General features: G+C 58.7%; 13 protein-coding genes across 15 annotated transcripts; 8 read left to right on the top strand and 5 right to left on the bottom strand.

The window, feature by feature from the left end:
* The first annotated feature begins 149 nt into the window (after positions 1-149).
* Positions 150-2,720, top strand: LSC2 (succinate--CoA ligase beta chain). Its single transcript, XM_047987281.1, has 4 exons — positions 150-503; positions 590-685; positions 773-1,922; positions 1,980-2,720. The coding sequence occupies exons 1-4, from the start codon at positions 450-452 to the stop codon at positions 2,021-2,023; spliced, it is 1,344 nt and encodes a 447-aa protein (XP_047843265.1). The 5' UTR covers positions 150-449; the 3' UTR covers positions 2,024-2,720.
* Positions 2,721-5,045: 2,325 nt separating this feature from the next.
* On the top strand, positions 5,046-5,354 carry JDV02_005939 (Protein-ribulosamine 3-kinase; the record flags this gene model as incomplete). The annotated part of the gene is made up of 1 exon (XM_047987282.1): positions 5,046-5,354. The coding sequence occupies one exon, from the start codon at positions 5,046-5,048 to the stop codon at positions 5,352-5,354; it is 309 nt and encodes a 102-aa protein (XP_047843266.1).
* An 836-nt stretch (positions 5,355-6,190) lies between these two features.
* Positions 6,191-7,715, top strand: JDV02_005940 (Protein-ribulosamine 3-kinase). Its single transcript, XM_047987283.1, has 3 exons — positions 6,191-6,600; positions 6,670-7,393; positions 7,514-7,715. The coding sequence occupies exons 1-3, from the start codon at positions 6,408-6,410 to the stop codon at positions 7,611-7,613; spliced, it is 1,017 nt and encodes a 338-aa protein (XP_047843267.1). The 5' UTR covers positions 6,191-6,407; the 3' UTR covers positions 7,614-7,715.
* Positions 7,140-8,748, bottom strand: VPS20 (Vacuolar protein sorting-associated protein 20). Its single transcript, XM_047987284.1, has 3 exons — positions 8,647-8,748; positions 8,141-8,504; positions 7,140-8,056 (listed from the first exon to the last, which is right to left on the bottom strand). The coding sequence occupies exons 1-3, from the start codon at positions 8,682-8,684 to the stop codon at positions 7,838-7,840; spliced, it is 621 nt and encodes a 206-aa protein (XP_047843268.1). The 5' UTR covers positions 8,685-8,748; the 3' UTR covers positions 7,140-7,837.
* A 778-nt stretch (positions 8,749-9,526) lies between these two features.
* RIX7 (Ribosome biogenesis ATPase rix7) lies at positions 9,527-11,882 on the top strand. The gene has a single exon (XM_047987285.1). It carries the CDS (start codon positions 9,565-9,567, stop codon positions 11,773-11,775), a length of 2,211 nt encoding a protein of 736 aa, XP_047843269.1. The 5' UTR covers positions 9,527-9,564; the 3' UTR covers positions 11,776-11,882.
* Positions 11,883-12,163: 281 nt separating this feature from the next.
* CYC1 (iso-1-cytochrome c) lies at positions 12,164-13,359 on the bottom strand. Its single transcript, XM_047987286.1, has 3 exons — positions 13,200-13,359; positions 12,459-12,744; positions 12,164-12,363 (listed from the first exon to the last, which is right to left on the bottom strand). Exons 1-3 carry the CDS (start codon positions 13,207-13,209, stop codon positions 12,339-12,341), a joined length of 321 nt encoding a protein of 106 aa, XP_047843270.1. The 5' UTR covers positions 13,210-13,359; the 3' UTR covers positions 12,164-12,338.
* A 317-nt stretch (positions 13,360-13,676) lies between these two features.
* On the top strand, positions 13,677-14,804 carry JDV02_005944 (uncharacterized protein). Its single transcript, XM_047987287.1, has 2 exons — positions 13,677-14,201; positions 14,290-14,804. The coding sequence occupies exons 1-2, from the start codon at positions 13,845-13,847 to the stop codon at positions 14,680-14,682; spliced, it is 750 nt and encodes a 249-aa protein (XP_047843271.1). The 5' UTR covers positions 13,677-13,844; the 3' UTR covers positions 14,683-14,804.
* Positions 14,653-16,075, bottom strand: RRP42 (Exosome complex component rrp42). Its single transcript, XM_047987288.1, has 2 exons — positions 15,500-16,075; positions 14,653-15,442 (listed from the first exon to the last, which is right to left on the bottom strand). The coding sequence occupies exons 1-2, from the start codon at positions 15,968-15,970 to the stop codon at positions 14,831-14,833; spliced, it is 1,083 nt and encodes a 360-aa protein (XP_047843272.1). The 5' UTR covers positions 15,971-16,075; the 3' UTR covers positions 14,653-14,830.
* Positions 16,076-16,283: 208 nt separating this feature from the next.
* ATE1 (Arginyltransferase) lies at positions 16,284-18,971 on the bottom strand. 3 transcript variants are annotated; one of them, XM_047987290.1, is made up of 4 exons: positions 18,397-18,878; positions 18,275-18,304; positions 17,766-18,200; positions 16,284-17,701 (listed from the first exon to the last, which is right to left on the bottom strand). In XM_047987290.1, exons 3-4 carry the CDS (start codon positions 17,801-17,803, stop codon positions 16,396-16,398), a joined length of 1,344 nt encoding a protein of 447 aa, XP_047843274.1. In that variant the 5' UTR covers positions 17,804-18,200; positions 18,275-18,304; positions 18,397-18,878; the 3' UTR covers positions 16,284-16,395. The 3 variants fall into 3 exon arrangements, with proteins under 3 accessions (XP_047843274.1, XP_047843275.1, XP_047843273.1); XM_047987291.1 differs by lacking the exon at positions 18,275-18,304 and having other exon boundaries at positions 16,284-17,648; positions 17,766-17,822; positions 18,397-18,971; XM_047987289.1 differs by having other exon boundaries at positions 16,284-17,648; positions 18,275-18,971.
* On the top strand, positions 18,498-19,131 carry JDV02_010857 (uncharacterized protein). Its single transcript, XM_047992596.1, has one exon. The coding sequence runs from the start codon at positions 18,670-18,672 to the stop codon at positions 19,024-19,026; it is 357 nt and encodes a 118-aa protein (XP_047843276.1). The 5' UTR covers positions 18,498-18,669; the 3' UTR covers positions 19,027-19,131.
* Positions 19,132-22,267: 3,136 nt separating this feature from the next.
* JDV02_005947 (Diphosphoinositol-polyphosphate diphosphatase) lies at positions 22,268-22,923 on the top strand (the record flags this gene model as incomplete). Its single annotated transcript, XM_047987292.1, has 2 exons — positions 22,268-22,337; positions 22,505-22,923. 2 exons carry the CDS (start codon positions 22,268-22,270, stop codon positions 22,921-22,923), a joined length of 489 nt encoding a protein of 162 aa, XP_047843277.1.
* Positions 22,924-24,090: 1,167 nt separating this feature from the next.
* Positions 24,091-25,349, top strand: JDV02_005948 (uncharacterized protein). The gene is made up of 4 exons (XM_047987293.1): positions 24,091-24,193; positions 24,244-24,392; positions 24,493-24,561; positions 24,638-25,349. Exons 2-4 carry the CDS (start codon positions 24,248-24,250, stop codon positions 24,964-24,966), a joined length of 543 nt encoding a protein of 180 aa, XP_047843278.1. The 5' UTR covers positions 24,091-24,193; positions 24,244-24,247; the 3' UTR covers positions 24,967-25,349.
* On the bottom strand, positions 25,223-26,819 carry JDV02_005949 (uncharacterized protein). Its single transcript, XM_047987294.1, has 2 exons — positions 26,322-26,819; positions 25,223-26,260 (listed from the first exon to the last, which is right to left on the bottom strand). The coding sequence occupies exons 1-2, from the start codon at positions 26,695-26,697 to the stop codon at positions 25,620-25,622; spliced, it is 1,017 nt and encodes a 338-aa protein (XP_047843279.1). The 5' UTR covers positions 26,698-26,819; the 3' UTR covers positions 25,223-25,619.
* Between the last annotated feature and the right edge of the window lie 389 nt (positions 26,820-27,208).

Here is a 27,208-nt window from a genome sequence, read left to right on the forward strand (position 1 = left end):
CATGAGGCGGTAAAATGAGAGCCCACAAGGAAATGGAAGCCCGTTGCGACGAATGACGCTACACGACGACTGCTGGGTCGCTGGCAGCTCGTTGATGAGACGGTGGGATTTTGGTTCCAAGGCTTTTTGTAGCATGACGGCCGGGCACAATTTGGTGGTTTGCTTCACCACTCCCGCCTAGCTAGAGAGAGAGCTCTGGCGCCCCCACAACGCTCACCGACGGGCTTGCGCGCTCGGTCGGCTTTAGCGGCTCGGCGGCCATGTTTTTCCGGACCACACCGGCGAAACTCGGGTCCAGCTGGAGCTTGCGGCAGAATCGTTTCTGATGGAGCTCGTTTGCTTTAACGTCGAAGCAAGCAACGTCTGTCCTTTTGCCCTCGTCGTCGGTCATCGCGAGTTTTCCTTCCATACCCCACGTCCCCAAAGGCGATCGCCTCTCTCCACTCAGAATGTTCAAGCTAGGCCGCAGCCGCGCCCTGGCCTCGGCCCTGAATGCCACCAAGGTGCGTTCATAGCCCGGGCGTCTTTTTCTCGCACCTCGTCGAACCAGCCCCCTACAAGTGGCTACTAACACATGGCATCACGATAGCTTCAGGTCGCCCCTTCAGTCAGGCTGCCCGGCGTCGCGCAACAACGACGCGCTTTGAGCATCCACGAGTACCTGTCGGCCGACCTCCTGCGAAAGGTAAATCGAACACCTCACGCCGGCTGCCATGGATGCCTCGTCTTGCGAACGAAACATCGAGATACTAATTGTTGGTCCGTCATATAGTATGGTGTCGGCGTTCCCAAGGGCTCCGTAGCCAAGACGGCCGAGGAGGCCAAGAACGTGGCCAAAGAGATCGGCACCGAGGACATGGTCATCAAGGCCCAGGTCCTCGCCGGTGGCCGAGGCAAGGGCTCCTTCGACAACGGCCTCAAGGGCGGTGTCCGCGTCATTTATTCGCCTCACGAGGCAGAGATGTTCGCTGAGCAGATGATCGGTCACAAGCTCATCACGAAGCAGACGGGCGCCGGCGGCCGACTTTGCAACTCCGTCTACATTTGCGAGCGCAAGTTTGCGCGCCGCGAGTTTTACCTGGCCATCCTTATGGACCGTGGGTCGCAGACGCCCGTAATCGTCTCTTCGTCTCAGGGTGGCATGGATATCGAGACGGTCGCTAAGGAGACTCCCGATGCCATCAACACCACCTACGTTGACATCAACAAGGGTGTGACGGACGACATGGCGCGCAGCATCGCCACCAACCTCGGGTTCAGTGAGCAGTGCATCGAGGATGCCAAGGACACAATCCAGAAGCTCTACAAGATTTTCCTCGAACGCGACATGACGCAGATCGAGATCAACCCCCTGTCCGAGACCTCAGACCACCAGGTACTTTGCATGGACGCCAAGTTCGGCTTCGACGACAACGCCGAGTTCCGCCAAAAGGAGGTCTTTGAGTGGCGCGACACGACGCAGGAGGACCCCGATGAGGTCAGGGCTGCCCAGTCAAACCTCAACTTCATCAAGCTGGATGGTGACATCGGCTGCCTGGTCAACGGCGCGGGCCTCGCCATGGCTACCATGGACATTATCAAGCTCAACGGCGGCCAGCCGGCCAACTTTCTCGATGTCGGTGGCGGTGCGACGCCTGCTGCCATCAAGGAGGCGTTTGAGCTCATCACCAGCGACCCCAAGGTGACGGCCATTTTCGTCAACATCTTCGGCGGTATCGTGCGGTGCGACGCCATCGCGCAGGGCTTGATCAACACGGCCGAGTCGCTGAATCTCAAGATCCCCATCATTGCGCGTCTGCAGGGCACCAACGTGGAGCAGGCGCACAAGCTCATCAACGAGTCGGGCATGAAGATCTTCTCCATCGATGACCTGCAAAACGCGGCCGAGAAGGCGGTGCAGCTGTCCAAGGTTGTCAAGCTGGGTAAGTGTGGTTCTGATGCATACGAGTCGAGATGTTTTGCTGACCATTTGACCGCAGCGCGTGATATCGACGTCGGCGTCGAGTTCACGCTGGGCATCTAAGGAAGGGGCGGGTTGGGCATGTCTGCCTCGGTACGAATGGTAGACACTGCGTGTAACATCTCATTAGGGGCAAGGGCAGGTCTTTTGATCCGGGCCTGCGTCGGGCGTGGCGAGTGTACTGTGCTGTAGCATGCATCAACTTTCCCGTGCTGGGACGAGTCGGAGACACGTGTTGGGTGATCTAGTACGCTTACTTTTTATAGACGTGACAGGGCTGTCAATTGTGTGTCTGCTGCCGGCGCCTCCCGAGATGCCGGGCAATGTAATCTCGTGTGCGTGAAAGTGGAACCTGTCTCAGCGCCCGAGGATCTCTGATGGTGACGACCATGGGCGGGCGCAGAACCTCGTCAACTCCCTGGTCCGTCAACTGTCTCGCCAACGTGAGGCGATGGATCGATCTTAAACCTGGTGGCGAGGAGCTTGCAAGGGACCTTTGCATCGAGGAACTGGGGCGGAGCACACGAGTGACGAGTTGTTGCCAACAGGTGAGAGTCGTTTTGGGTTAATGAGCGAAATGACACGGCGGGATGTAGGCAGCAAGATTGTGTAACGACACCGGAAACGAGAGTGAGGTCTTTGCTTCTTCTATGCACCTTCTTTTCTTGAGAGAATTGATACGTGTTCCACCTCGACCAAACTTTGGGGGTCGGAGAGAGGGAGCGGCGGCTCGAGGGAGCCGAAGGCCAGGATGCAGGCCGGAATGCCGGGTGGCATGGGTACGAAGTGCTCGAGGTTGCACAGGAAGCAAGCCTTTGGGGGGGGGGGGAGCGCGTTTGCTAGAAGACGCAACGGAGACTGTGTGACGACGGTTGGAGTCGGACAGAAGGCGGTGTCACGACGACGCACAACATGAGCGGACGAGGTCGAAGCAAACACACATACCGAGGGACGAGCTTCGCATACTATATCCTGGCGGCAGGCAAGTGCTCGTCCGTACCCAGTGACGGCGGGCCTGGGCCGGGGAGATTCGTCGGGGCCCTTCCGGGATGTGGGGCGAAGCTCCGACCCCCGTCGTTCAGACTATGGTCTTGGCCGTATGGGCCTTGATCTGGCTGTCTTGGATTGCGTTCGGTACCGGTCACTCGCTCCTAGCGGCACAGGAACGAAGAATCGACAAGTGCGCTGGTGACGCGGCGGCAGGGTCCGGTGTCAAGTGAAGATCCGTATCCTCCTCGCCTTCACCCCCCCCTCGCTCGCATCGTCAACAGATCCGGGGCACAGGTAAGTGCTTGGGGTAAAGGGGGGGGGAAAGGTGCTTGTCCCAAAACATGCATTTGAGGCGTTTGCTCGGAGACCGGACCTACAGTCGACGTGCATGTGGCGTCCGTCGCGCGTGCCTGATTGAGCTCCCCCGGCACGGCAACAACGCCAACGACAATGACGGTGGCTCCTTTTGGCTCAAAACAGGACAGTACATGTCACGTCATGCCATGTCATGTCGTGGCAGGGTCGTCGGGCACGACAACAAGGGCCAGGCGGGCAGGCAGGCAAGCACAAAAAAAAAGAACGGGAACAAGTCGAACAATCCACGTCAGATGAGGCGAGCCGCGCGGGAAGAAAAGGTTCCAATTGAAATGAAACAACCATGGATGGAGTCCCTTTCCCGCGTGTCCTGCCCGATACGTGAAGTACCTACGTATGACTGCCCACTAATAAGTTAGTACAGGAACACGACGGGGGAGCGTGCGTTCGCGAGCTTCTAGAAGGCTACTTACGTAGTAGACCGGCGATTGTCCGCCGGGACTAGGGCGGTCGCGGCGCGGGCAGGGTGCCGGCCGTGGCTAGGCTTGTCAATGACAGAGCCGCTCGCCCGCCCGCCCACTGCTGCAGCCCTGTGGGCACCCTGAGAGGAAAAAAAATGTGCGAATCCCGACAAACGCCCGAGTGGGGCCCGCTGGGAACCCGGACATCGGCTCGCCAGGGGGGGAATGACGATAGATGCGGCAGCGGGCGGCCGGGAGGGCGGGTGGCGGCGTCTGACTTGGCCCGAGTTTGTTGTCTCAGTGCCATGCAGTGGTCGTGCCGGTGCTTGCAAGGGCCACGCAAGAGACGGAAAAGATGGGAAAAGAAAAGAATTGGAAAAAACAACACCCTGAATAAAGAAAGAAGAGAGGGGACCAAAAAGGAAAGAGGAAAGCGCCACTGCAGGTTTGTGCTACAACGCAATACAACGAACGATTCCCGTCCCCACGTCTTCAGCAAGTTACCTAGGTACCTTATCAATGCCCAGCGCGAGTCGAGAAGAAAACGGCAGGTTGAATTGTCGTTGTCGTTACAGCCCAAGGGAAGGAACCACTGCCGCCGCCCAATGAGGGGGCTCGGAAAGGCGCAAAACAGGGCAAACCCAGCTACCCTCGGCAATGCTCGGGCATTGCGCGCGCTCCTTCCTCCATAACCTCCTCCACTGCCTCTAAGGTACCTTGGGTACGTAGGTAGTAGGTAAAACGTGAGCAGCTTGCTACTAAGGTTGCACCGAGGTGTGAAGAAATCGCACGCCAGAGGCTCTCTGAGCTGGGAAATGTGGGACGCGCCCCCGACCTGGGTCTCACGTACTTTTCTCTCCCGCCTGGCTGGGCCGTCTGAATCGGGCACCGCACCACTACCTGGGTAATACCCTTGTCTTGTATACACCTGGTACGTACATCAAAACTTAGAAAGTGCGTTGAACGCGAATTGCCGGTCGCTCGCTCGCGCGGTCGGAGCTCCACGCCGGACAGGACCAGCGGGGATGCGCCGGCGTACAAGGCCGCGACACCCATGAGTCGTTATTGCATTGGTACGGAGGGCGAAATATATAAACCTGGAGTGCCCTCTGCATCATCGTCGGCTCTTGGGGTTTTAGCCATCGTTCACTCCGATATCCCCTCTGCTCTCTACTACTCTCAACTTTCAACTCTCTACTTTCTACTCTCGACTCAGCCAGCGTCGCAATTCACGTACATTAGTACAGCCGACACTTTCTCTGCTCTGCGCTTCAACAACCCTCATCAGCTCACATCAACCCACATCAACCACACCCGCCATGCCTTCTCAATTATCCAGCTGGTTCGCGCGCCACTGCACCCCTCCGCCGCCTCTCAACACTTCCTCGGCATGCCCCTGCGCCAACTGCTACAACCTGGGCACGGATGTCGCGCCCCGGCAGCACAGGCAACGGCAACCCCAGCAACAACAACAGCGGCCGTTCGTCCGGGCTCTCGACGACGCGAGTCGTAGGCCAAGCTCCACAACGCCGGCCGACTCCGACTCCTTCTCCATCTGCAGCGTCGCCGAGAAGCCCGGCACGACGATAACGACCACGACGCACATTGAACGCGTGACGCCGCAGTAGAGTCAGTGAGATGCGGAGCCCATCTGCCCATCTGCTCTACCCATTGTGCACTTGCACTTGCACATGCACACATACACACCCACATACACAACCTCTCTGTGCTTCACACACCCATATAGCGCCAATGCGTGATACTTTGTAGAAGCGCTAGCCATCTCGGACTTTAATTCCAGCACGGCATGCTTTTGCGGGCGACTTGTTTTCTTGTTCGTCCTTTTCGGACGCTTGCACATCCCCTTCTCCCCGATTCCGCTTCCATTAGCCGACTGTGACGAGACACACACGACAAGTCGTACAGCATTCATGGAACTCCGTCACCGCCTTGGGCCTGGTAGGCTCAGGTACCTATCGCACTGCATTTTGCCCTGTACCTTTAGCCCTGGCCTGGAACCGCGGGGGTGGGCCAGCCACCCACCCGGCGACCCGACCGGTGGAGTCTCCCCCACTGTCGGCGGTGACGGTCAGCGGCAAGAACGGGCAGCACGGCTCCGCCGGCATTGAATTCCAGAACTGAAAACCGGCCGAGTCTCCGGGAGACCACCTTCAAGCAGCTTCTGGAAATGCTAGATGTCGTGCAAAACTCTCCCTCCTTTCAGAAGTCCTTTTTTCCTTTGAACGGCGGCGTTGATTAGTGGCTATGGATGGTGGGTCTGGACGGGAGGCACGCTGGGCACTGTGATGGGGGCGCTGGTACGTTCTACAGGCTGTTGAGCTGCTGGCTTGCGGTGATGGGCAGGAAAAATGATAGAGTAGCATGGCATGGTTCTTGAATTATAATACCCAATGCGAGAAACGACCCCATGATTCTTTGAACCTCTGATCCGCTCCTTTTGCTGTGTTCATACCTAAGGATATATAAGGTCCATCATCGCGATTTGTTACTGTCGCCTGCAATGTGACATGCTGGCCGCCATTATTGTGCCACTTGACGTCACCCCATCTCGCCCCCAATGACTGATTCCTCAACCTCATCCTCATTCTCGCCTCAAAGCACGCGGCAGACGAAAACACAGACAGACACAACCATAGCCCGTGGTGGCTCACCCCCTCGCCATGGCACCGCCCCCCGTCGACTCCGCCATCCTCAAGGCCCTCAACCTCGACGCAGCGCACACCACCATTGCCACGCACGGTGGCTCGGGCTTCGCCTCCACCTTTAAGCTGTCGACGACGGTTGGTGATGGCCAGCAGAGGCACTACTTTGTCAAGACGGGCACCGGCAAGGATGCCGAGCTCATGTTCCGTGGTCCGTCGACGCTCCCGTCCCGACCAATGATGATGATGTGTTGACGTGCGTGGCCATCAAACACGCAAGGCGAGCACACCTCGCTCAACGCCATACACGACACTGTCCCCAACTTCTGTCCCAAATCGTACGCCCACGGCGCCCTGTCTAATCGCTCGGGAGGCTTCTTTCTTGCCACCGACTTCCTTGACCTGGGGTCCTCGTCGGCCGGTGGTAGTAGTGGTGACCGCGGCTCGGGTCTCTCCCTCGCCGCCAAGCTCGCGAGGCTGCACACAACGCCCGCCCCCGTGCCCGACGGTTTAGACGCGCCCATGTTCGGCTTCCCCGTGCGGACCTGCTGCGGCGAGACGGCGCAGGACAACGGCTGGCGCGCCTCATGGGCCGACTTCTACGCCGACAACCGGCTGCGTGCCATCCTGCGCGCCGCCCTTCGCAATCAGGGGGGCGGGTCCGACGCCGCCCTCGAAGACGCCGTCGAGGCCGTCGCCGCGCGCGTCGTGCCGCGGCTCCTCGGCGGCGACCGCCTGCGCCCGGCCCCGGTGCCCGTCGTCGTGCACGGCGACCTCTGGAGCGGGAACCACGGCCGTGGGCGCATCGGGGGGTCCTCGGCGGGCGGTGGCGTCGAGGAGGTCGTGTTTGACCCTTCGGCCGTCTACGGCCACGCCGAGTACGAGCTTGGAATCATGCGCATGTTTGGCGGCTTCGGGGCCGCCTTCTGGAGCGAGTACAACGATCTCGTGCCCAAGGCGGAGCCCAGGAACGAGTGGGAAGACCGCCTCGCGCTGTACGAGCTGTGAGTTTGCATCAAAACCCCGTCCAACTTGGCACGGCCACCCACTCATCACCTACCCACCCACGCACACACATAATATACACGTATCCGTTTGCAAACTGATGGACTTTGGTCGGGCAGATACCATCACCTAAACCACTTTGCCATGTTCGGTGGCGGCTACCGTGGCGGCGCCATGTCCATTATGCGCAAGCTCATTGCCAAGTACGGCGACAGCTGATGCTAGATACCTCGGACCCAAGATGGCGGGTAATCGGATCATAATAGTCAAAGGAATAGTAAAAGATTCAAAGGATAAATACTAAACGCCGTGTGTATCGAGAGTGCGCGCTGTAGTGTGTGTGTCATCGCCGTTGCCCGCCCGCCTCTATCATGCGTCACCACTATCCCATTCCAGCAATGACGTCGCTCCGTGCGCGCCAGTAAATCATCCCGTGGCCTGTGTCATGACGCCAGCATCGCCTGCCTCTCCGGCTGTTTAGCCGCTGCAGTGGTCTCACCGTCGGCGCGCAACTCCGGCTCGGGCACGTTCGCGTGGGGAACCGACGGCAGCTGCTGGGCGACGCCCTGGCCGGCGACCTCGGCCTGTAGCGCGGCAAGCTCGTCCTCGACGTCCTCTTCGTCCTGGTTGGAGATGCGGCCTCCAAGCATCTCGCTGACTTCCTATTCAAATAGTCAGTCTTTTGCATTTGCGGCTTCCGAACGGGACCCTTTGTCAAGTGCAGGGCAGTAAGAGAGCACACGTGCCTTTTGGTAGGCGATGGCGTCAGCCGTCTCGCCCATGAGTTTCTCAACCTTGTCAATGCCGCCCATCTCGGCGTGAATCTCTTGCAGAACCCTCGTGCCCTGCTGCAGGCCAAAGACGACGTCCTTTTGGATCTGGGCGAACTCGACGCTCGAAGTCAGCCTCTCAAGCTGCTCGAGCTGGGCGTCCGTCTTGGCCAGCAGCGTCTCCTGGTACTTCTTGCGGCGCAGGGCCAGCAGGGCGCGTTTCTTATCGCCGCGCGCCAGCATCTGCCGCGCCACGTCCGTCTCCTTGTCCGTCAGCACCGTGATGCGCCGCTGATACTGGTGTAGCCGGTCCCGCTGGATCTTGAGGTCCAGAATGGCCCTGCAATGTTTGATTGCCGCGCGTCAGTGTGAGCTCCTCGGCTAGGTGTCGCAGGCACGCGACTGCTTGGCCGTCCCCCGCACTGCCCGTAGCTGCAACGCGCGGCGCGGTCAGGGATATGGAGCGAAGGAGCTTTACGTACTTGTCTTGGGCCGTCACTTTGCTCGAGTTGCCGCCCATGGTGTCGTGCGCCGGCGCCGGTCCCGCCGCAGAGTCACCGGTGGTCGGGTGTGCGGTGTGTCGGAGGTGGGTTGTCGCGCGGTGGCGGACAATCGTCATTGCGGCGCTTTTGGAGGCGGGTGGTGGAATGGAGCCGCCTGCACGCCTGGTGTGCCGTTAGTTATCGGGTCCAAAAAGGTCCAGTACAGACCTGGCGGCAGGAGCCGTGCAGTAATGACGCATTAATTTTGTTCGCCCACTTGGTCCTGCGTTCATACGGCGAGCTCTCGGATTTGGGCTTCGCTCAATCAGATCGAGACATGCCTGACTTGGAGGCTACAATCATGCTGCGCAGGGGACGAGATGGCTTTTTGACACGAGAGAAATGTAGAAACGAGAGCGCCATTTGAGGTATGCTCCAAAGCACAAAGTTGGGTCATGACAATACTGTCTCGACTCCTCCAGCTCAGGAGAACACATTCGGTCGACTCAGCTCAGTATTCTATACTCAATACCTTGCGTATTAATCACAATGCTCCAGTGCTCATGTCTTGGAACTTGCCCGAGGGCCACTCCGCACAGGCAGGCCGGCAGACGAAGTAACGTAGTAGCCAGCCTCGCACTACCTATTGCATTCTTGCCTGAAGCCCCCTAGACGGGCCTGCCATTATAATTAAGGCAATGCAAGGCAAGACAAGATGTAAATACGGCCAGGCCAAGGACCTTAGTATTAGCTTTGCTCCCGTTCCTTCCTCTGTCAACATCGCAGAGTGCGGGGCACCTCCCCAGCATACATAGTATAAGTGTTAGCGCAACCCCCCTACAAAAGGCATTTCGTAGACCCCGCCAAATTTCTCGTGGAGATCGCAACCTCGCCCTTCCCAATTTTTTTGCGCCCGCCATGCCGCCTCGGATAGGCTTCCGCAATAACCTCGAGCGGGATGTCTATCAAATCTTGAACAAGCTCGATGCGCAATTCACCACAGTCTCCAGCGCTTACGACGCCATAAAGCGATCGAATTCGAGCATTGCGAGGCTCAAAAAGCGCCCACTCGAGGATGCCATTGACCGCGTCCTGCAGATTCGCAAGCAGGAAGCACAAGACGACGAGTCGGACGATTCCGAAGCCGCCCTCGACGCTCCCGAACCTGCGAAGCCACAAGATGAACGATTCCTCCTCAACCGCCAGATGACCAAGTTGTGGAAGACCAACGCCAAACCGACCGACCCGGTCGGTGACCAGCCTGTGTCGAAGAAGCGTCGCCTCCAGGCTGATGGCGATGCAAAGGAGGATCGTGCCAGCGGAACCGAGACTCCGGCTGTCGAGGTAACCACACCGGGCAAAGAGGAGAAGATGCCTCTGAAAAAGACACAAAAACCCACACCGTTCACGGTCGAGCGCGGCGAAAGCCTTAGCCCAAACCCCGTGGGCGGCATTGACGATGTGCTGTGTGAGCTTTGCAAGCTTACCTGGCATGCACTTCTCCCGCGGGACATGTCCTACGGACCACGTGTGTCTGGAGTCCTCATTTCCGGGCCTGCGGGTATGGGAAAGAGGACCGCCGTCAAGAGCCTGGCTTCACAGCTCTGTGCCTCCTTGGTTGTCCTCGACGGCTGCTTCGACAATCCCGAGCGCATGGAGAAGAGTCTTGCAGAAGCATTCGACACAGCGATTAGCCTCGAGCGGAGCATCGTCTTCATCGACGACATCGATCAGTACATATCTAGACCCGGCGCCTCGACCCATGGCGATCATCACAGCCAGGCGCGGAGATATCTCGCGGCCCAGATGAGGCGTCTGACCAGTCTGCAACAGGGTCGGGTCCTTGTCACGGCTACAACTTCCAAGCTCGTGGATGTTGATCCTGCCATACGCGAGTACGGCCTCCTCGAGCAGACGCTCCAGATCCGGATACCGGACTACGCGGCACGGCGCAAGATCCTCGATATTTGCACTAGGCACTTGTCCGTGGCAGATGATGTCGACCTGGCAGCACTAGCCAACATTACGCATGCATATGTTGGCGCTGATATAGCCGCTGTCACGAAGCTGGCAGGGCTGAGGGCTGCCGAACGGAATCTTTCCGAAAGCATCCCGTGGCGCTTATTCTCCCCGATCATGGGACGGGATCACCCTGACCTTGCCAATGGAGACCTTGTACTTCTGGACGGCGACGCAAGTTCTCACGTGGGTGAAGATGCACGAGGCCCAGCCACAGTTACCATGGACGACTTCAAGGCGGCCATCGCCAGCTTCACCCCGTCGCTGAGGAAAGAAGGGTTCACGGTGATACCGAGCGTCACTTGGGATCAGGTCGGCGCTATGGAGGAGGCTCGCAAGCAACTCCAGACGTCCATCATTGGACCAATCAAGAACCCAGATCTGTATCGCAAGTTCGGTCTCAGTCGCCCGGCGGGTGTCCTTCTCTGGGGCCCTCCCGGCTGTGGCAAGACGCTGGTCGCGCAAGCCGTCGCCAACGAGGCCCAGGCCAGCTTCATCCTAATCAACGGTCCCGAGCTGCTCAACAAGTACGTGGGTGAATCAGAGCGCGCCGTACGAGAGCTATTCCAGCGAGCGCGCTCCTCGGCGCCCTGCATCCTCTTCTTCGACGAGATGGACTCTATAGTGCCTCCGCGCAACAACTCGTCCACCGATTCCGGCGCGCGTGTCGTCAACGCCCTGCTCACCGAGCTTGATGGCGCACAGGATCGTACGGGCATCTACGTCATCGGCACGACCAACCGCCCGGAGATGATCGACGAAGCTATGCTCCGGCCCGGCCGTCTGAGCGTTCAGCTCCTCGTTGATCTGCCGACGCCCACCGAGCGCGTCGACATCCTGCGCGCCGTCTACCGCACGAACCACGAGGATGCTTCGCAGGGTGAGCTCGATGCGCTCGCCGCTGTGGCGCTCGACCCGCGGTGCGCCAACTTTAGCGGCGCAGACCTCAGCGGGCTGCACACAAAGGCTGCCGAGAACGCGCTCCACAGGTGGACCGCGGCGGGCGGCTGCGGACCGCAGACCATCGATGCCGCGGACTGGCAGCACGCGCTGGATAACACGCGCGCGAGTGTCAGGGACCCTAATTCGTATCGGCTGCGGTCTGCTTAGGTGTGCTTGTACTTGTGAGGAGTTCCGCAGCGAGCAATCTATAGACGGAGCCTGTTTAGATATCATGTTAAATACCCCCAACGGCGACGAATGTAAAATATAGAGCCTTGCCACCTTGCAAATCACGGCCTTGGCATTTCGAGCCGACAGGCTCAAAGGCGCTGCCACGAACTGTTCCGTTTTATGCCGTAGTCCTTGCTGGGGTACGTTGCCACCCGCTGCGGGAGTGGCTGAACAGGGTTTGCCCGGCGTCGAGCTACTACTAATACTACGCACGCAGCCAGGGCATTCAACTTTTGAAGGAATCCGCCGAGGCCGATTGAGCCCGCGGTGCCTGGCCCCGAGGCACTTGGTCACTGTAAATGCTGCGTCTTGGCGCTGGCGTGAATCCCGCCGAAAAGAGGAGTTTCTTTGTATCGTGTAGTACAACAAGCACGCAGTGATGGTGCGTCTCAACTATTCTAGTTGCTCTATAGTACAATCGCCGCGTCCCCCGTCTATCACAAAACTGGAAAGATGGTTGGTATCGTTATACACACCGCCACGTACCGCCACTGGGTCGCTTAAGCGGTGGACTCCTTCAGATAGCTGCAGGGTAATGTCAGTCAAGGCGGTTCTTCGCAAGCCGGCAGACGTGGAAAGGGGGGGTGTCCGAGATGGACAATGCAGAGGAGAAAACGTACGCAATCAGGTCCTTCCTGTCCTTCTCCTTCTTCAGGCCGCCAAAGGCCATCTTGGTGCCGGGGATGTACTTCTTGGGGTTCTCGAGGTACTCGAACAGGGTGCCGTCGTCCCAGGTGATGCCCTTCTGCTTGTTGGCATCCGTGTACGAGTAGCCGTCGACGGAGCCAGTCTTGCGGCCGAAGAGGCCGTGCAGGGCCGGGCCGATCTTGTTGCCGCCGCCAGCCTCGACGGTGTGGCACTGCGCGCAACGCGTCTTGAAGAGGGAGGCGCCCTTCTTGGTGTCACCTGGGGGAGTTATATGTCAGCACAAGAAATTCTTACACAACGAATCCTTTGTCAGCGTCCTCTCCCGGAACAGCGCAAGGGCCCGAAGGTGCGCGCGGCGGCCGCACCGACGATCGCAACGAACAGGTGTCCAGACACCGCTGCCCTTGCATCGCGAGCCGTCGCAGTGAGCTGAAGGCGAAGCGGGAGTTCGTCGTCGCTTCGGAAAATGACGCGGCGCGCCCTCCCGTAAGCCGACCACGATGCCGCCGAAAATGACACCTCCCAGCTCCGCCAGACAGGGCAGACACGACGCCGCCCGCTAGCCGCAAAGCGCATGCAACGCGGCCGTTGTATATGGCGTCGGGCGGGCTCAATGGTGGGCGTTGCCATGCCAAGCGCCTGTTGACCTCGGCTGTTCCGGCGAAACTCTTTTTTTCTCACACAAGAGGACGAGTAACGAATGACACACTTACCGCCAGCCATTGTGATTAGATGTGGGTTGGGAAAAATAAAACGTGGGAATCAAAAGGGTCGTAAAGGTCGTTCGAAAAGAAAGGGAGGATGCCAAAGAGCGCGTCGATAAAGACAGTCCTTGGACAGTGTGAGGATCTTGACTTGTTGGTTAAGGGGAGGGAAGGAGAGATTCAAGGAAAAAATCCTGAGCGCATGCCGATGAGTTTATGACAGCATGGAGAAACTAGCGCAGGAGCCTCCGGCGCGGCGCAATTGGACCTGAGCCACATGTGGCGCCGAGTTGGCCAATAGCAGGCCGCCAATTACACAGTCTCGTGGCCAGCCACAGCCGCTTGCCCGGGTGAACTCGGATACAACGGGTGGAACGTCGCCTGCGGCCGCGTTTGCCCCATTTGGGTGGGCACCGGCGAAAGCTCGGCAAACCGCCCTTTCTGCCCTTGCGCTGGCTTGGGCTGGTCAACAACCCCAGTGGGCGGGCCTGGACCCAGGGACCTTCGAGAAGAAAAGAAGCTCTAGGTGAGCGAGGCCATCACGAGTTTTGCCCACCGCCTCCGGTTGCTGCGATTCACCGCACCTGCACACAGCGGTAGCCAACAAACCTTCTCCTCCATCGAAGCCGTCTCAATCAATTCGCTAGGAGGACCATGGCGTCGAGGGCCGTTATCCCGCGGTTCCTGCTCCCGCTTCAGGGCCCGCTCTGGCGCGGCGTGCGCATCCCGCTGTCGCAAAACATCCTCGTTCGCTTCGTCTCGACCTCCAACGGCGGCGGCGCAGGCAAGCCGCACAAGCCCATAGTCCTCGAGAAGCCGGCAAAGTTCAACCCACCATCGCACGGCTCGCGCCTCAAGCGCAACTCGATGCCGCGGCACTACGGGCCCGAGCTCACACCCGACGAGATCTCCGCCCAGGACAAGAGGGACTATCCGGGACTCATGGCGCCGCAGGGCTCCTGGGCACACTGGTTCTGGCACAGCCGAATCCTCCACACGTTCATCACAATGGTACTGTGGGCTTCCTACCCGCGACGGAGAGAGGGGATTATGGCTGAGGGTTTTGTCTACGAGCTAACTAACATGCCTCATCTTGCAGGGCGCGCTGCTGGCCATGGGCCTCTACACCTTCTTCCTCAACTACGCCTACAACTCACCCTTCAAGGACCTGGTGCCGTCCATCTCGGACCTCTGGGCCCAGCCCACCTACTTCTTCGCCCAGTGGAAAAATGTCATCGTCATGCACGAGAAGGACAAGGCCGACAAGGCCAGGGAGCACCGCACCCGTCACCTCGACGACGTCGCCAAGCGTCAATACTACATGAAGACGCACGGCATCGAGGCCAAGGACCCCGTCACCATGGTATTCGGCAAGGACGACAACCGCACGGTCGATGAGCTCGAGGCGACGGCCCTCGGCCGCGAACTCCCCCCCAAGCAAGAACAAGAGGCGAAGCCGGAGCAGCGGAAGAAGTGGTTTGGTATATTGTAGGAGGATATCGTAGGAGCAGACGTGCGGTGCTGGAGAATCTTGACCCAGCAGAATTCGCCTGTATCATAATAACAAAATTGATCTCAGCATGCTCCCCGAATGATGAGCTCAAACAATTCCCCTCAAGCTCCGAATTCCAACGTGAACTCTATGCCAGGTCGACGCCATCCAAGCCGTCCAGGACCTCGTGTGCCACGCCACCCTTTTCCAACACCGCTCGTATGATGCTTTCCAAAACCGCAAACTTTGTGCCACCCAGCGGCGCCTTCCACACCCCCTCCTCGGGCCGTCCGTCGAACTTGATCTGTGGCTTGGGTTGCGACGCCCCGGTGCCCGCCACGTTTGCGGAATTGGGCACACCTGGCGGCGTTAACCTGGAGGGTGGGTCGACAGTCCGCATGGACAGTAATCGTAGCTCGCGGCCTGAGTCGACGTCCATGTCGCCCTGTCCCTTCTCACCCCGAACCTCCGCCACGGACACGGCGAGGGCCGACTCCGCAACAGCGAGCTCCTCCTTCGCCGGGTCGAAGATGATATTGTCGCCCACGGCCACCACCAGAAGCGTGATGGGGGGGCGGGACCCTGCGACGGCCACTTCACGGGGATACAGGAACGTGGACGCCTCCCAGTCGTCGTCGAACATAGGGTCCTCGTCGCCCTCGGATTTTAATCGCGGTAGCCTGGTCGCCAGAAGTGCTAGGTGTGTGGTGAGCGAGAGGAGAGGCAGAGGGTATGACAGTGGCGGCGATATCAACAGGACCTGATGCGAAAGGAGTCAGCAAACGTATCGTTTCCTTCGTTAGGAGGGAGGACTGACGTCGAGGTATAACCGCCAGTGGAATCGCCTGTTGATCCACAATTTCTTGACAAACTCGCCATCTGCCAGGAGTGCCTCGCGCAGCATCTCCGCCAGGAACACCGTCGCCGCGTCGTCGTCACGCTGCCCCGGGATCTCGACCGTCATCTCCAGCCAGTCGCCCCTCGCCTTCACCTTCTCCTCGTCGCCGTTGGCGCCGCCCCGCTGCACATCCCCTCCCTCAAGCTCCTCGCTCGTCAACGCGCCGGCCGTCTTCTCGATCTCCGCCTTGACTCCCACAATCGCCTCTGTGCCATCCGAGAAGCATACTCGCGCGCTGCCGTTGGTGCCGGGCAGGATACCCGTCTCTCCTGTGAGTGGACGGAATTGTGTCGGCGCACGGCCGTCGGGACGGATCGGTGGGCGCAGGGCAAGAGAGCTGTGGAGGTAGGCCAGCTCCGCCGGGGACAGCAGAGTCTGTTGAGTAGCCATGATGAGGGAAATCCTGCGGCACGGCTCGCAGAGCTCTCTTGAAGTTGGTCGCAGGCGAGCGGCAATTGAGCGCGGCTCACTACCTGTAGTTGATGTTGAAAGTTCTGAAATGCGATAACCAGGTTGAGCTCTCACCGAGGTGAGCGATAAGATGTGGGGTTGCACATGTGGTGGGGCGCAACACCATAGCCCTGTCGGCTGGCAACTTGGAAGTCTGGACGGCGCAAGCACACACGTCGTACTGGCTGTCGCCTTTAGGCCGCTGCCACCATCAGCTAAACCCATGTCCACCTCAACGAATGGACCTGTTATGGACTAATTGGTGTGTAAATTTTCTTTCAATGAGCCGAACAGAATGTCACATCTTCGCTATGTAAGCCGCCTGCTGAGACCACCTCCATATACTTGGTATCATGAGGCAGGCATCAACGGGATGAATCCACACACAAGCAATCCAGAACGTCCGGTCCAAGCGCTGCCACCAGCTCAGCCATTGAAGCCTTGGCTGACGGCCAATCTCGCACTGTTTTCGAGTCCCAGCTAACTAGGTCTGACGTCTCAAAGAGCGGTCCACTTGGGAAGATCTTGAGAGGGATGTGGTCCAGGTCCACCTCCTCCATGTCTGCGAGGGATGGTATCCCGGGCATGTCTGACCGAAACAGCGAGGTGGTTGTGTCGTCGTCGCCGGCGTCGTCATCGTCGTCGTTTTCCCCCGGCGTGGCTGTAGAGATGCCTTCTCTAGCGATAGGGTCCGTTGAGTTTGCGATGCCTTCCGGCGCAGCCTGCTTCTCAAGAGAAAGACTGACGAACGGCTTTCGGTCAAGCAATCGGAGTACCTCGTCATCTAGTGGATCCCAAGCCAGGGTTTGCGGATCGAGGATGAACTGCGGGGTGTAGTCGATCTTGTATCTCATCTTGGGGCAGCTGTGGATGTAGAATCCGGGATACCACCAACGATACCCCTCTTCTATGGCCAAGGAAATTTCATAGAGAGCCCCAATCTTCCCTGGCGTGAGACTGTGAATGCTTTCGTGGTAGAGAAAGTAGACGGAGCTCACGCAATCAGGCAGGAGATCGAGAACCCCTATGGCTACCAAATCGCCATCGATTCTATAGCACTGATGGAAGGAACCAAGACGACGCTTCCGTCCGTCAGGATCTGTGACAGTTTGTCGCCTCAATGGCGAATTACAGAGAAAGCGCTTAAACGATCGTCGCGTTCGATCCTCGGGGGTCTCCTTGTGTACCACCTTTTGATAATTATCGTACACGGCGTACTTTTCTTCTGTAAAAGAGTCCTCTTCGAGAGTGACCACCAGCTTGTGGGCTGGCTCAGGCGGAGTCTTGAGGTGAGAGTACTCAGCCTCATGGATTCGGTCTGCAAGGCAAAACTCGTTGTCTCGTTTTTTAGTCTGTGCTCGAGACCTCGGATACAACCGCGCTGCTTCTTTAATGTACTGCACTCCGAGGATGTACCTGTTAAATCTGTTGACGGCCTGCCGTTGGTCACGGGCTGGTTTGAAGAGCGATGAGTCAAGACGAATCGTGTAGTGTGGACAACAGGCTTGGCGCTGATTCGGGCGATACATGAGAGTCCCTGACCGCCTCCAACAGCGATCGATCAGTTTCTGATAAAACTGAGGAGAAAGGGAAGTGGCCGTTGCGTAGTAAGAGTAGCCTATCGTCATGATTAGTCGCTTGTAATTGGGCTCAGAGTCCACGCTGAGGCAGCTGTGAATACGTTGGCACTAGAAAACTTGTGCAGCACCAAGACACGGCTGAGGATAGCACTTACGCTTCGTTTGACGAGAAGACGTGCCGCAATAGCCGCATCGGGAGGAGTTTGCATAGCCTACATCATACGTGGCAATGTTAGTCAGACGAGCCCTCAGCTACGGCGCGGCACTTCAACCAGCCATTTGCCGCACAGCTTGACCAACACTTGTTGGACGCGTAACAAGAGCTGCACATGCCGGAACCTCAGTGCTGACGAAGTGATGAAAGGGATGAAGCTTTGGCGCGCAATGTTTGCGGTCCTATCAAGCTGGTAGTATAACGGTGAAAGTAAGTGTCAGCTCGGGCAGGGTTGCATCTGGGTTGGAGCCAGTGGACACCGAGGTGAGCCAACCAAGAGGCACACGACACAGGCAAACCTGCCAGACGAGCCGCCGAGGGAAGGTGCAAGGGGGTGCACAAAGCAACCAAGCCAAGAAGCTGGCTGGGTCAATCGCTGTGAGATGTGTTGAAGACGGCAGGGCCTTTATTAGCATCACCACCGTTGACGCGCAGGGCAATGCCGCTTACATGGCTGGAGAGTACCAACTGCAGCTGGGCCTGGCCAACGAAAGGAGCGGGAACGAGCACGTGGGGGCGGGGCTCAGCTGCGTTGAAAGAAAGGACCGACATCCAGGCTGTTCAGCACTCACCGATTGGAGCGAGAAGCTCATAGTCGGGAGAGGCGTCTCCAGGGGTCACTGAGCTACCAGGTTCCATCCCGTCGTCACCAGCCGCGAAGCTCGACAGGTTTCTTTGTCCCGCTTGAGCTGGGAGGGGTATCAAGCCGTTGGCTTCCGGCTTTCGTCCTGAAGCGGCAAGCCGATGCGTGGTCGCCGAGCCGGTGGGAGAGGCAAGGCAAGGTTCGAGACACGAGAGTGGCGAGACGAGCGACGTGATCGCGTGGACAGCTCGCCGGCGGCTTGATGGCAGACACGAGAAGCTCCTCTGTCCTGGGCAAGGCGCGGCCCAACGATGAACGCTGTTGCAGGGTACCGCCCGTGTCCGTGAAAAAGGTCGTGCCGAAGGTCGTGCGCAATGATGAGCAAGATGCCGGGATCGGGCTGGGAGCGAGACCAGATGCGAACGGACAATGTGCAAAAGTGTTCGATGGCCAAGGAGCACTCAGTGATGATGACCTGGGTAAGGCAGCACGGAGCAGTCGCGGCCTGAGCTTCGTACCGGAGGGTCGCTCCCTCACCTCGACGGCGCGAGAACTTGGCTTGAGTGCTGAACTTCGTACTTCATTGGGCACGAAGGCCTACTCAATACTTTGGGTATAGCTGTACTTTAGTATCTTAGCAGTACCTAGTACTTACGAAGTAACTTAGTGCCTGTCAACTCAGGCCAGGCAAGTACGAAGCAGCCCTTGGGTACCCCGCCACGGAACACTACTAGGTACTACTAGGTACTACTAGGTAGGTAATTAAAGGTAGGTACTAGGTACCTGTACATTTCTTTGCAGTGACCTGTGTCCTCCCAAGCCATGCCAAACGGCAAGCTGCCTTGCCCGCCATCCTGCCTACATCTGTGACTCATTACTGCATCAACGTGCTTCGGTTCGGCATTGTTGTGGACGGACGCAGAGTCCCTCGATCCGCCTGACAAGTACCGCTTCAGCATAGTCCCCACCGAAGCAGCGGCAGAGTGCAGAGTGCAGAGTGCAGAGTGCAGAGTGCAGAGCATCAGACACTTCCTGGTCAAGAGGCTACACGTCGCATCATATGGACCCGGGCCATCTTGTGGATAGATGAGCAATCCCGTCCTTTCGCCAAGTTGGTCGAAAACAGTGTCCCTCCTCGATAGTCCGATCAGGCTCAGCACCCTTGACAGCATGAAAACCCTGCGTTGCCAGCTCACATGAGGTAGCCTCCATGCCGGACATGGAATATGGCGGACGAGTCGGAATCCTGATCCGCTCCCCGTCCCGCCAACGATGTCGAGAGAGAGGATGTGGAAAAAGACCACGGCACCCAGTGCCACGCCATCGCTAACATGATCCTAGCGTTCTTCCGGGTTGCTGATTGCAGAAGTTGCAGATCTGACAAAAGCTAGTCTTGCTGCAGGCCAGTCCCGTGTGCATACAGCAGCGGTTCTACCTCGATCTCTCCCGGTGTTATGCATCCTTTGTGCCTGACTGCTTCTCACACATAGAGGCAAGTCCACGCACAAGCGAGATCCCCTCGCGTCTACATGCCCTCTACGCATTCGGCCATGTGTTGCTCAGATCGTCAGCATGATACTTGGAGCACGCTTTGCCTGGAGCAACGGCCCAGCGTGGCTGACCTCCCTCGCCCACGTACGTTGTAGCATCCGCCGAGACAAGTGAAGAAGACGATAAGGAGACAATAGTATCCCTGCATCTAATTCGAGAGGTTTGACGGCCCACGAATACATTCAACGTCTCTGGCAACCACAAGCAGTAGGCGAGTTGCTTGGGTCCGCCAAGGACCGAGCCGCAAGCTCAAGAAGCTAGCCGTCCTGCACAAGCTGCGTTTTGTCACCTTCCAGAGGGACACATGCGGCCAACCCAGCGACTTGCGCGCAGCGGCACAACGAGTCGAGCTATGTTTGGACCGCGTGCTGAAAGGTCACAAGCTGGACGAGGCTGCTTCCTACGATATATCCCGAAACTCCATTTGCCTAGCCCTAGTGTCACACACCCCTCGTATATGGGATTGATGGAAAACGGGCGCCCGGACGTTGCTGCTTTCTTGACGATATGCCACGCTGTTCGAAGCTCCATCAGGTGTCGAGTCGCTGGGGTCACTGATTTAGTCGCCAGCAAAAAAGGGACGGCTTCTTCCACTCGCTCCCGCGACTACCACCCACTAGGTTGCTAACGGGTCGACACTGTATCATAATCCGTCCACCTGCTTTGGGACGCCGAGTCAACTGAAGCATCTGAGAGCGGGCCTTGGGCGTGTACCCACCACGCCCCTCTCACCGCAAGCCTTTCTCCCGCGTTGCGGTCCTTCCAGCACAAGACTCGGGGGAAAAAAAGGGAGGTACGGGTCAACGGTTGCCACTTGCTGCTTTGACTCTGGGATTCGCGTCTCCAGTCTTTGTCGCGACCAGGGCCCTCAGTGCTGCCGTGTTCTGGCACCTTCGCCAAGTACCCACCTCAAGGAACTTGGCTGTCCATCAGCAGATCAAGCGTGGTGGACAAAAGTTTGGCCCCAACCTGTTGGGTTCTTGGACCCAGGTGACAGGCCTGCCGCCCTGCTGATGAGCAGTGCTGCTGCTGGTCCTTGGAGGTTCCACCAACTGCTGGTCCGAGCCCACCAACAGCCACGTCCAGCAAGGCTGCCTTTGGAGAAGAGGTGCTGGACCACCAAACGGCCTGGGATTCTGCCCGCACGCCGCCTCGCGCGCTCTGTCCATCCACAACTTCACAGGTACTAATTGGACTAGGCGTCATTGGGGTGCTGAAGGCTGCGACCCCAAGAGTAAGGAAGGCGCGAAGCTGGAACATGTGTCTACTGTGCTCTTTCCTGCATTAGTACGACTCGAGTACGTATCAAGAGGTACCTTTATTACCGAGCAGTCCGGCAAGTGCCTCGCGCCACTTTGAGCAACTCAACATGGCATGGACTGCTGGAGGGCTCGTCGTGAGCTGCCACTTTTCCGGTGGGGCGAGCGTGCAACGGGAATTGTACCTAGACCTGCCAGGAGTCGCGGTAACTACCTGCCTGCTTCAAACCCCGTCTATGAGGTGAGGCTGTTTGCCCTTCACCTCCACCCAGTGGACCACCAGTGGACGCACAGCTCGCGCGCCTCCCATCGCCAGCGGGGTGTCGCCTCCACTGCCCTCCGCCCTGTGGCCCGACAGCTTCCACTGCAAAGTCGCGGTACTTGGTCGGCGGCCCCTCCAAACCCTCACGGCTTCCAGCCCGCTGCTACTTTGTAGCGCTACCAAGTACAGTATACCAGGACCGGGCTCGTCTCAGTGGCACCAGCAGACGGCGCCAGCGCCAACGCCGGCGCCCATTGTACCAGCGCCAGCCCTCGCCCGGTTCCGACGACCTCGCGGTTTTGAGGTGGTGGTGCGCTGGCGGGCCTGGCTTGATCCCTCGCGCTCCGTCCCCCCTCTGTCACAAAAATCCATTACACCCCCGTGGAAACTGGACTTCAACTCCGGCACTCCGGGAGCGGTGCTCTGCAGCTTCCGTCTCGCCATCTCTCTCCGTCTCATCCACATCAACAACTTCTTTACGGCTCAAGAAAGACATTCCAGGATGCGTCTTGAAATTCTTTGACCTGCCCGCCGCAACGCCGCAGAACCCGCGACTGGGCCTCGCACACGTCTCCGATCTTGTCCTGTAGCGGGCAGTGAGATTTTGCGCACCTGCAGCAGTGCAGCGACACCACCAGCACCACCGCTGTCAGCACGAACAGAGCACAGCTGGCAGGCCCCGGCGTCGCCCGCCCCTCTGCTTCGCCTCATTCTTCAGCTCCCGCCTGATAAACCCGTCGATTCCTCTCGCCCCGTGCCTGCGCGAGACCATAACCAGGACTTCGAATATGTCGGGCCCAGGCTCGGGGGCCTCTGGTGGACGTTCAATGCAGTCTCGCGTTGGCAGGAATAAGCAACGTGAGTTTTTTTCTTCCCCGCGACAGCGGAATCCCCGCCTGGAATCGGTTGCGTCGCTGTGATAATGGGCGAATGAACAACTCGCTATGTTGCGCTGTGCTTCTGGTTCCCATCCCGTCACCGCGACGCGGGGCTCCCGCTGACCTTCGTCTACTTTGCGGACACAGGGTACAACTCCAAAGGCGAGCGACTTGTTGCGGGCGTCGTTCCGTTGAGCCCCGATCAGAACTACGTCTTATTAATACAGTCGACCCGACGCAAGGGTTGGGTCTTGCCCAAGGGTGGATGGGAGACGGACGAGTCGTGTCAGGAGGCCGCCACCCGCGAGGCATGGGAGGAGGCAGGCATCACCATCAACATTGATTATGATCTGGGAACTATTGACGAGAAGCGGCCGCCCAAGTCAACCAAAGACCGCGCGCGCTACTCCTTCTACCAGGCGACCGTCCTGAGTGAGGTTGACGACTGGCCAGAGAAGCACAAGCGCGAGCGCCAGTGGTTTACCTACGCACAGGCCTGGCAGGAGCTTGCATCGCGGCCAGAGTTGCAGGAGGCTCTGCAACGGTCAACGATCAACCAAGCATAGCCTCAAGACAGCACCGTCTTTCGAGGCGGGTACCGAGCTGGCGACAATAGGAATCGGCGGTATTGAAGACATGATTCCGCGGCGCGAACCTAGGCTCTGGTGCCGTGTCGGGCAATCCGATCATGGTTGATTGAGCTGACCGAATCACCATGTTGTGGGAGGGCGATCTTTGCGATTTGATTCTGTGTTTTGTTTTCGTCCCTCTGCCTTCTCCTGCTTTTCTGGTCATTTGAAGTTCATGTCTGCTCATCATTATCACGTCGGGGATTGCGGGAGGACATGATGCATCCAAACCAAAGGCGTTGCGGGCTGGAAATATGATAGAGATTTTCCCTCGATGCGCCTCGTTTAACACGCACTAAATGCAGGACAAAAAGAAAGAGACAAGTGATGGGCACACGGCATAGCATACCGGCGGGGGTGGGCTTCCTTTGGACGAGAGCAAAGAGAGGGCCCAGCTCATTTTTGGCGGCAGACTCGCTGGAGGGAGAGAAGCCGACCAAGGCACTGGTTGTCGGTGTGCGCACGTGAGCATATCCTACACGCAGACCTTTGGTAGCAAGCATCGATAGACAAGGCGGCAGTGCTCTGCCGTTCACGTGAGATGGGAAGCAGTCTCGTGAGTGTGACGTTGGCGTTCCAACGGCCCGTGTGCAACTGGGCGACTCTGCGCCTCGGCGGAAGAAGGAGAGGCGGGCTGGGCTGTTGGGCTCTGTGAGCTCGGTCCCAGCCAGCTACACGTCGCCGCTTCTCGTTGCTTGAACTTGGGGTTACTCCATCATTCCCGTCCATTTCTAGCCGCCGTATGTCTGTACATGGGCGCTGCCTACTATCTTTCTGCTGCCACCGATGGTTCGATTTCGCAACCGTCCAGGTGGCCAGCGAGGGCCGAAAAAAAATTGCCGATGGTGGGGTGACATTCTGCTCTTGCGGCCTGCCCCTCGCCGGTCCAGCTGCCCCGCGCCGCATTACTCAATTCCTTCAAGAAATTTGGCCCTCCTTGCGCTGACGTATGCATTCTGGGTTGGAGTCGATGCGGGGTGGATCTCTCCATCTCGCGGTAGGCCGCCAGGGGTATCACGTGAAACGCACGTTATCGATAGCAGGGACGACCACCACCCGGTTGCGCGCAAGGTCCGCGTCTGGCCTAGATCCATCCATGCATTTACCCTCCTCCTGCTCAACCGCATCAACCACCACGCGTCCGCCACCCTCGACCATGGTCTGAAAAGTAGGCGTTTGTGAGGACTCGATTGATGGAACCAGACTGGTACGGCGAATCTCCCTAGACGATACGACGGCAACCGCTTCATGACATAGAGACATGGAAAACCTCTCCATCTCCGACGCCCCTCCGGCGGCCCCTCCGCCCCAGGGCTCTTCTCAGGCCGGCGGCCCTCCGCAGCCGCCTCCGCAGCTGCCCCCGCAGATGTTCACGACGGCAGCACAGCTCTTGGATCTCACGGACAGTACGTCACTCCCACCACCTTTGCCTAGATCCCTCTCTTTGAGGGAGGGGTCCTCATCGTTTGTTCTGGAGTCTTTGACTAACGGATTGGTAAACTATAGAGAAGCTTATGGTTGTCCTACGTGATGGCAGGAAGCTCATTGGTGTGCTGCGAAGTTGGGATCAATTTGGTGAGTATTCCTTATTACCTTCGATGCGATCTCGCACGAATGTGTCGATCACGGACCCGGCTGACGTATTCGGCAGCTAACATTGTGCTGCAATCGACGACGGAACGCATCTTCGCGGCGAATCCGGACAGCGCCCGCTCTGATACGGCCCCGCGAGGCCTCTTCGCCGACATCCCGCATGGTATTTTCCTCGTTCGAGGCGAGAACGTGCTCCTTCTCGGTGAAATCGACCTCGACAGGGACGACGACCCACCCCCTGGCTACGAGCCCGCAGAGCTGGAGCTCGTCAAGCGGCTCGCAGATGAGCACAAGGCATTGGAGAAGGCTCGGGATAAGTCGCGCTTTAAGAAGCTCGCCAAGATGGGCTTCGAGGGCGAGAGCCAAGGCGAGATTGTCCTTGGTTGAAAAGCCAGGCTGCGGGTATCTGGGCGCCTGCGAATGCGCTGAGTGAAGAAAATAACGAAGGACGCGGAGTGCTAACATTGAAGGGCGCTTTTTTGGCAGCAAACATGGTAGTTCAAGACCACAGCGGCGTTGCTCTTTGCAAGCCCTCGGGCCTGGTTTGGGGGCGCAGAATATTGTGAAATGCTCCCCCCAGGTAGGATGTCTACCTCCTCACCGCAAACGAGGGGGGTTGGACGCGAATGGCTACCAGACGATTGGGCATGGCTCTCCGCAATGAAGGCACGTCATGAACTAGGAGTAGCTGAGCAGTCATTCATGCCATGAAACTGATTTTACGCAGACGGCTGGATCAATGAGAAAACAACCAATCCTTTGGGCCTAAATCTGATCGCTTGCGCCTGTTGCTCTTATCCGGCGTGCATGTAGCGTACAATCCTTGAAACAGTGGGCGGAGAGATTCTCACCCCAGTAGTGTACATCATTCGTCCTCCAATTGTGGAGAGATAAGTGGCCAATGTGCTGTCCCAGACATGTTAGGGAAGGGAGGGCTTGCGCCCGTCACCAGCACCAGCCGGCCAGGTATAATGACCATAGTAGTCCATGTTTGGCAGGTATTCGCCCTCAAGTCGAAACTGTTCGGCCATGCGGCCAGCTCACCCACACTGCCGTCTCCTCGCGTCTTCAAACATGGGAAGCGGAGGGGGGTCGTCGGGGTTTTTCATGCCACCCAGAAGCCAGTCCGTCAGCCCGACGAACTTGGCACCCATGCCTCTTTCCCAGTTGCCACCCTCCTGGGCTTGCTCGATGGTGTGCGCCAGGACCCTGCCCTCGGTGTCGAAGTCAAATATGAAAAGGCCGGTGAAGGCCTTATTTGGGTCGACCCCGGCACGCCCGCGCCAGAGCGAGCGCGCAATGCCACCGGACTCGGGCCGAACTGGCATCGACCCCGTCGCAGGCTGCGCTGTGTCTGTCGTAGCGGAGCCGCGGCGCTTCTCACACCAGCGGACGACGAGCTGCTCGGGGCGGGCGCCGGCACGCCGGGGCACAAAGGTCATGGGCTCCGAGGTGACGCGCTCGGCGAGGATCTCGAGCTTGACGTTGCCGATGATGGGGACGCGGTTCCAGGCGATCGGGGAGGTCCACAGGGCGGCGTTGTACGCGACTCGGCCGGAGACGGTAGGAAGGTGGGGGTGTGTCGTCGGGAAGAGGTGGAGGGAGATGTTGGGCGCGAGTATATCCTGCGGGAGCGGCGACTGGAGCAGCGTGGGCATGCGCTCTTGGAGTATGCGCAGGGCTGGACGGTGAAGCTTTAGCGAGTGCCTGCAGCAGCCTGTCGACCGATGTCCATGACTTACTCCTGCCCAGCTTGGCCTTGTTAGGGTCTGAACTATCTTCTTTTCGACTCGCAGCGCCCCAGCGCACGCCCGTCGAGCCGACAAAGCATGGTCTAGTTAGGTTCCGCGGCGCAAGGGTCGGTGGTGGCAGAAGCACTTCTGGCGGTGCGGTTTCGGAAGGCCGTGATGTTGCCGTGGTCGTGGTCGTTATTGTGCTCGAGAGCTGCAGTTCCCCGTTTATTGGGTGAGCCAGCGCCGCCTTCACGCTGGCGGCGTTCGCATCCCCCGAGCTCGCTGCCGTAGTCAAGGCCCGGGAGGCGGCAGCGGTGGTCGGCGTAGGGACGACAATGACGGACGAGCTCTTGAGAGCGTTGCGCAGCAGCAGCGGCGCGGCCATTTGTGGCGAAGCGGGAGCTTCAGTGCGAATGGATGCGCCTCATTGACACTCGCGGTGTGGTGCTGCCGTAGGAGAGCCACCGCTGCAGCAGAGCAATATGGGTTGCGACATGGAAGGACTGGAGGTGAAGAGTGACGATGTGCACTAGCCCGGCGCGCTGGAGGGGCGATTTTTTGGCCTGAGCAGGTCAGGCAAGGTTAGATCGGCAGTGACTTTTTCCGGGTGGAACAGCGGATTGTGACGGCTGAGTGTGCCCCACTGCAGTACCTAAAACACAGGTGCTGGGCTGGGCGGTCCGGGGATCGGAGAAGGCCCCGCCGCCGCGTTTTGGTGGACTGGGGCGCGACCAGCTCGTCCAGGTGGTGGCTTCAGGGGAACCGCCACTGGGTCCAGCGCTTCCACCAGCATGGAGCCTTCCAGGTTGTGGCTTCGAAGTTGAGATTGGCTGGGCACAGTGCTGCACACCACCCAGGCAGCTGTCTTTTGCAAGCCCTGGTACCTGCCAATGGAA

The sequence above is a fragment of the Purpureocillium takamizusanense genome, chromosome 5, assembly GCF_022605165.1.
Source record: "Purpureocillium takamizusanense chromosome 5, complete sequence".
Classification (NCBI taxonomy): domain Eukaryota; kingdom Fungi; phylum Ascomycota; class Sordariomycetes; order Hypocreales; family Ophiocordycipitaceae; genus Purpureocillium; species Purpureocillium takamizusanense.